The 7635-nt window shown below is 37.3% G+C and overlaps 1 protein-coding gene across 1 annotated transcript; it reads right to left on the bottom strand.

The window, feature by feature from the left end:
- Positions 1–4806: 4806 nt before the first annotated feature.
- Positions 4807–6197, bottom strand: LOC111147010 (poly(rC)-binding protein 2-like). The gene is given in 2 exon segments (XM_022502854.1): positions 4807–5402; positions 5469–6197. Coding segments are annotated over 2 exon segments (1020 nt in total). The 5' UTR covers positions 6073–6197; the 3' UTR covers positions 4807–4986.
- Positions 6198–7635: the final 1438 nt, after the last annotated feature.

The raw sequence follows: 7635 nt of genomic DNA, 5'->3' as shown, positions 1-7635 counted from the left end.
CAAAATACTAAGCAGACATAACTTAATAATATGAGTAATTTAAAAGAAACTTTAGAAATGGAATTCATCAGGGATCTATTGTTTTCTGACTCAATCTTGCACTTAAAAACATTTTAAGTTCACAATGTTCTACTTTTCCAGTAATTTACTAGCTTCCTTAAAAAAGATGGTGTTCCATTATTGTTATCCACTTTCAGAGAAAAAGAGATAATTGAACTCAAGGAATATGGGTTTGATTAAAATGGTAGAGGCCAGAGGATTTGTATTTTTCATTAAACACTAGAATGGAAACTGGTAGACTGAGTTCAACATGATTATTTTATCATAATATAAACTGCAATGTAGATTTCAAGATTTTTTTATGTTGGCCATTTTCCATTTCTTCTGTGGAATATAGAAATAACAGAAATTTCCTTAATAACAGTTCCAAGAACCTGAAAAAACTATGAAGTTATTATCTCCTTTCATTGTCATCACTGTCCATTTTGTTTTAACAATAATGAATTTGGAAATTAGATATATCCTATCAAAAGTCCACATGTTCATTTTTTTATTTTGATAAATAATTAGTACAGTGTATATTAAAGGAGTAATCAGATGATAAAATTATATAATTACTTCATGTTAAATTTGTGTATAGGCTTAGTCTCAAACGATAGTTCTGAGAGAAGCAAGGTAAAAATACTGAGTCACAGGTACCCATGTGATTGTAAATCTAGAGAAGAAATCATGAAAGAATAGGAGTAATTCAAATTTCAAATAAAAGCCAAGAAAAATATTTTTGTTTTTCTTTTTTTTAAATGTAAAGAATTTATGTGAGAGACCCGTGTTTGGGTAAAAGGAGGAAAAACTATAAGAGAAGCAGGTAAGGGAAGTAATGTTCACTGTGGACCTTCCCATTCACGGTTCTTCATAGATGCCCTATGGTTTAATTTTCACAATTGCTATATGGGGAAGAAATTAATATAACCATAATGCAGATGAGGAAATCAGAGTCTTGAAAATTTCCTAACTTTCGGAATGTATAAATGGCATCTCTGAGATTTAAATATATACCTGCCTGAGTCTTTTACTTTTCATTATGCAACATGACTTATAATGTATCTAAAAATACTCTATTAACAATGAGGGACACTTTTTCTAATGAGTCAAATTTACTTATTTTGCCCTTCTTCAAAAAGTCTGTATTGGGGGAAGTGAAGGGGGAATGGCAGTAGGTGGGAGCAAGCACACATTTTGGAATTAGACATTCATAGTTTAATATCCATTCCAAAAAATCTCAATATATTTCAGCTATTATAAAATGTACTGGTTTTGTGATCATGCATGGTATTTGGGGGGAGGAAAATGTGGCCATAAGTCACCATAATCTCCTTTTATTTTCTCCAGTCTGTTGAATTATATTGATTGGACATTAAGAGTTTTAATCTAATTCAGAAAAGCAGAACATTTTGCCCTAGCTTTTGCCACTTTAAGGTGTGTGTGTGTGTGGGGGGGGCTATTGATATACTTGAAAAGTAATCATAACATCAAAGTTTTGTTTTTGTTTTTTAATACACTGAGCAGTTTCCCAAATAGCACCTAGATTAGAGATAATTCTTATTTTCTCCAAAGTGTGACAAAACCTGTAGATATCATTTTCTGATTTGAACTGACTTGTTATGACATATTACTCAGAATTAAATTGGCTTGAATTTAAAAATTAAATCTGGCCTCAAAAAGCCTAATCCTATCACTTTGAGCCAGAAGTGACTTGTTATTTTTTAAATGTGAAAATAAAATATGAGGATATCTTAGAAAGCCAAACTATAGTGCAGATAACATAATGCTGGATGATTTTCTTCATTCATCAGAGAAAGCACTCAATGGGATATCATGGAGTTTATTAAAAAAAAAATCCAATTGCTGCAATTCTGTGTAAAGAAATACTTTCCAAAAGTTAAATTCCACCAAAGGATGGATTAAGAATCTATTACTGCTATCACTGAAATTGAAATTTTCATCTTCTGGTTTTGAGATAGACTTAATATGATATGGAAACTAAAACTATTTCTCAGCAAAAAAAAAAGAAAAAAGAAAAAATGCACTAACATTTCTAGGTTAAAAAATAAGATCTCTATGACTGATTTACCTGCACTTTCTACATCCTTATATATAAGGCATTTTTTTCCTTTCAAACAACATTAGTTTTTCAATGCAATTTGACCATCTATTTTTAATTGGAGTATTTATATCATTCATATTTAATGTGATTGCTGATATATTTGGATTTAAAATCTAATATCTTACTATTTCTTTACCATTTGCTATGTACATGATGTATGTTATTATTCCATTTCCTTATCTATAACCATAATAGTTATACATATTTTTACTATTTTCTTACTGGAAATCCTGAAAATTTCTATTTTTATCCTTGACCATAATGCTTGATATATATTGATATTTTTACCACTATTTGCACAATATACTTGAACATATTATCTAAATTTATAGTATCCATGAATTTTATAATACCTTTTTTTAGCTCAGGTCTTGTTTTTATTTATTATTATTTTTTAAATTTAAAATCAATTAGCCAACATTTAGTACATCATTAGTTTCAGATGTAGCTCAACAACTCATCAGTTGTATATACCATCCAGGGCTCATCACATCACGTGTCCTCTTCAATGCCCATCCCCCAGTAACCCCAACCTCCCCATCCACCTCCCCCTCAGGAACTCTGAGTTTGTTTCCCAGAGTCGATAGTCTCTCCAGGTTTGTCTCCCTCTCTGATTTCTTCCCATTCAGTTTTCCCTCCCTTTCCCTATGATCCTCTGCTCTACGTAATAATTGTTATGTCACAGAAATTATTGACATCTCTTTATTAAATCAATATTAATTTAGACTTACCCAATTTATCATTTTTATTACACTCTCATTACTTCCCACATCTCTGTACTTAAATTTGGGATTACTCTTCCTCTAACTGAAGAACACCTTGTACTAATTAGTAGGTCTGTTACTGACAAATTCTTCCATTTTTTGCTCATTTCAACACACTTCTGTTTAATTTTCTATTTTTTTCATATCTATCTTCACATTATGCATATAAGTAGGACAGGGGATACGTCCAGCATACCAGAATATTCCCTCCTATCCCTACCCAGTTATCTCTTCCATGGATAATCTCTCTTCAGACTTCTATAACATTTTGCTTTACCTCTTTGAAAACTTTGTTATAAATTAAATTATGTAGGTTATGATATTTAGAGTCCTACCTCTTTTATTTTAGGTTTAGGAGAAGAAAGAAAGAAGGAGGGAAAGAGAGAGGAGGAAAGAAGGGAGGAAGAGAAAGGGAGGAAAGAAAGGAAGGAGAGAATAACAAAAGGATGAAGGAAGAAAGAATTGTAAATGTTGAAAGATCTAAGGGAGACACCTGGGTCTCAGTGGGTTAAAGCCTCTGCCTTCGGCTCAGGTCATGATCCCACAGTCCTGGGATCAAGACCCACATTGGGCTCTCTGCTCTGTGGAGAGCCTGCTTCCCCCCATCTCTCTCTCTTTGCCTGCCTCTCTGCCTAGTTGTGATCGCTATCTGTCAAATAAATAAATAAAATCTTAAAAAAAAGAAAAGAAAAGAAAGATCTAAGGGACTTAAACATATGACCAATCTGAACCATAATTAAAAGAGACAAGTTTGTATCTTATTTATGCTAATTTTTCTTGGGATCTCATAGCCTGTACTCGAATTTATTAACTTTAAAGCTTGTAGGCTAGTGTTATATTACATTCTGGATTTCTTTGTATAATTCTAATAGTCAAGTAGAGGTTTTCTCTGTTTTGTTTTGTTTTTAACAATTTCAAGAGTTGAGATAGCAGTGAAAGCAATCTTTCATTATAAAGACAGTGTTCCATTCAGGTTCTGTTTTATTTTCCAAGTTCCCATTGATGTTGACACATTTACAGGATGGTAATGATGAAGATGATGATGATATATTTTGCAAAGCTAAGGTTATCTGTGTGCTGAAGAATGAATGCAAAATGCCATAGGTGAGAGTATGGTGAACCATCTATTCATAGACTATGCCTGGACTGGTTACATATCAGGATGGAAACAAAGTGATCTCAAGTGTGGTGTAATCTTTGGTTATTATTCATTTTAGCTTCAGATTTGTTTTGGTTATACTCATTATGTTTACGTTAGCATTTCTTAGAAAGTGAATACATCCTGGAAAACAATGAATTATTTGGTAGAAATAAAGAGGGCAATGAGTAGTATCAAATGTACTTATTCCTCAATGTAAACTGTATATTCCAATAATATTTGATATGTAAACTTAAATTTAAAGACACAGAGGATGAATTGACATACTGATTTTAAAAATGTCCCTGAACTGATTTTATTTAAATTATAAAATCAAGATTAAATCTTGGACCAGGGTACAGGCTCAAAGAACTAACATTTGATTTATAATTGCCATTCAAAAACAAAAACTGTATTTCCTAAGTTTTCTGTCAAATGAGGGTTTGGTTAGAGAGTGTTCATTCCATATTGTAATTTTAAAATATTGAGTTTCATATGTTATCTATTGTGTGGGTGTTTCCCATTTTGTAAAATGATATCAAGGTCTTATGTTGAGATTTATAAGGAAATACAGAATGAAGAAACTCAAGCAGATCCATTCTCTACAACTGTATCAAAATTGCATTTTAGTTCATTGATTCTTGAATGCTATTAGTGTTACAGGCTTTTGACTTACCTAAAAGAGTCATTTAAAAAATTAACTCCAGGATACCTGGGTGGCTCAGTCAACTGAGCAGCTGAACAGAGAAAGGAATTAAAACGCTTTAATTAAAAAATCACGAGTGGATAATAAAGTGTGTAGAAACTGAAAATTTACAAACTATTTAAAACCTGGAATTGCTGACTGTTCAGAAACTACACAGATGGATCATGGGTGGTGGTGAACAGCAGAAAGGGATTATGGATGAATCTGCATTGTTCTAGCTGCTCCCCATGCCACCCGTCTCCGAGGAAAGCCTGACATTGATTAGGTATTGAGCCAGGCTAATGCTGGCAGCAGATCCAGTGATGGTAACCTGCCTATCAGTAGATCCTTCCACTGGGTTCGCAATTTTGATCTGCGCCCCAGACATCTGACGGATCTCATTGATTTTGGCGCCTTGACGCCTGATTATGCAGCCAATCAAATCATTTGGAATGGTGAGTTCATGAGAAGTAGTCTGAGCAGATGCATCCAAACCCCAATAGCCTTTCACCTCTGGAGAGCTGGATTCAATGCCACTGAATCCGGTGTTGCCATGCGTCATGGGAAAATGAGACTGTTGCATTGCCAACTGGTGCAGCTTGGTCAAATCTGGCTGTGGAATGGCATACTGTCCTTGAACGGTATAGGCCTCTAGAGGTGGTCCCTCCAGGTCAGGGTTGAGGCACATGGACGGGGTGGTGTGGGGAAAGCTCGCACTGTCGCTGCCTGTGCTGTACCTGTCCTGACCACCTGCAAAGATGACTGGAGAACTGGACGGCTTGGGCGGGTTCGGGATGGTCACGCCCTTCGGGGGGGACTCCAACATGACCACGCAGATCTGTTTCACACACTCAATGATGGATTGCGGAATGCCAGCAATAGTGATGGCCCGCTCAGTTGAGTTGGGGAGCATATCCCCCGCCACCTGGACCTGAGCCCCTGTACTCTCTCATATTTCCTTGATCTTGCAACCACCTTTCCCAATGAGAGAGCCACACTGACTAGCGGGGACCACCAGCCTCAGGGTAACTGGGGGTCTACTGGCAGCTGTGCTATTGGTCATAGAGCTGCTGATATCCTCTTCCAGTTTGTCAACGATCATAGCAAAGGCTTTGAAGATCGCGTTAGTGGGTCCAGCCAAAGTGATAATTCTCTCAGGACAATTCCCTTCTGAGATGTTGATACGTGCACCACTCTCCTCACGCATCTTCTTAACTGATTCTCCTTTCTTTCTGATGATACTGCCAACTTCCTTTCCATGCATAAGTAGCCGGATGGTGAGAGTGACATTTAATCCACCTTCAATCACACCGGTGTCCATGTCGAGCAGTGTTCTGGGGAGCTGGACTTTGAGTGGTCAAGTCTTTGGTCACTGGTGGGGGTGAAAGCCAAAAACTGCAGGCGCGAGGCGACTGAGGGGAAAAGGGGAGCGGGCGGGAAGGGGAAGGGCGGGAGGCCGGGGGCGGAACAATAGGGGTGGCCGGGAAGGCGAGGGGGGCCCTGCGGGCGGGCGGAGGAGGAAGGGGGGGTGGAGGAGGAGGAAGGGGGGATGGAGGAGGAGGAAGGGGGGGTGGAGGAGGAGGAGGAGGAAGGGGGGGTGGAGGAGGAGGAGGAGGAAGGGGTAAAGAGACCCCGGGCGGGTGGAGGGCGGCGGAGGGCGGGCGGGCGAGAGAGGGCGCAGCCAAAAGCATCTGCTTTTGGCTCAGGTCATGATCCCAGGGTCCTGGAATAGAGCCCCATGTGGGGCTCCCTGCTCATTGGGGATATTGCTTCTCCTTCTCCCTCTGCCCCTACCCTCCACTTGTGCTCTGTCTCTCTTGCGCTCTCACTCAAATAAATAAATAAAATCTTTTAAAAAGAATTTTAAAGATTTCATTTATTTGACGGAGAGAGAGATCACAAGTAGGCAGAGAGGCAGGCAGAGAGAGAGGGAGAAGCAGGCTCCCTGCTGAGCAGAGAGCCCAATGCAGAGCTTGATCCCAGGATCCTGGGATCATGACCTGAGCTGAAGGCAGAAGCTTAACCCACTGAGTCACCTAGGTGTCCCCAAAATCTTTAAAATGGTTTAAAAAATGAACCTCATCTTATTATCTCCTTAATTTCATCATTCTCTATGCAAAATCAAAATAAAATGTAAATTTAATGGTTTTTAGGGTATGACCACTTTCTGGTAAGCTAATGAAGAAAGATCTAATATATGTGTACCTTTTTTTCACTCCAAGAAAAAAATTAACATATTTCTTATTCATCATGAAATAATTATTTTTTAAAATTTTTATTCAATACATTTAATTTTGAATAAATAATTTTTAAATGAAAATACTCTACTTTGAAGCTGATATATGGCATAGCGACTGGTGGTATGCAGTATTTTGGGGAATACTGAAATTATCACAAAGAGAAATCTCTTTTTTATAAATTGCTTGAAGGATGCAGAAAAAGAAAAATCATCATCTTGTAAATAAATGAATTGAATATACTATTCCAACTGAAGAAAACATAACTTTTACTGTAAGCATTAGCATAAAGGATAAAATATGGGCACTTCTCTGTGAATCTCATCTAGAAGAGGGATATTTAAAATTTTTTTGAAAACCTTAATTGAGAGCAGAACAACGTATTATTTTTGTTAGCAAAAATGCAGTGCTGTTTTAGAAAAAGTAAGCCATGCAAAGGAAGTGGACAGAAAATTATTTACATGGGGGAGGAGTCAAGATGGTGGAGAAGTAGCAGGCTGAGACTACTTCAGGTAGCGGGAGATCAGCTAGATAGCTTATCTAAAGATTGCAAACACCTACAAATCCAACGGGAGATCGAAGAGAAGAAGAACAGCAACTCTAGAAACAGAAAATCAACCACTTTCTGAAAGGTAGGACGGGCGGAG

This window comes from Enhydra lutris, unplaced genomic scaffold (genome assembly GCF_002288905.1).
Source record: "Enhydra lutris kenyoni isolate GAN:26980312 unplaced genomic scaffold, ASM228890v2 scaffoldscaffold15, whole genome shotgun sequence".
In the NCBI taxonomy this organism is placed as follows: domain Eukaryota; kingdom Metazoa; phylum Chordata; class Mammalia; order Carnivora; family Mustelidae; genus Enhydra; species Enhydra lutris.
The sequence above is the reverse complement of the archived record's forward strand: the minus strand, read 5'-3'. Positions and strand labels throughout refer to the sequence as shown.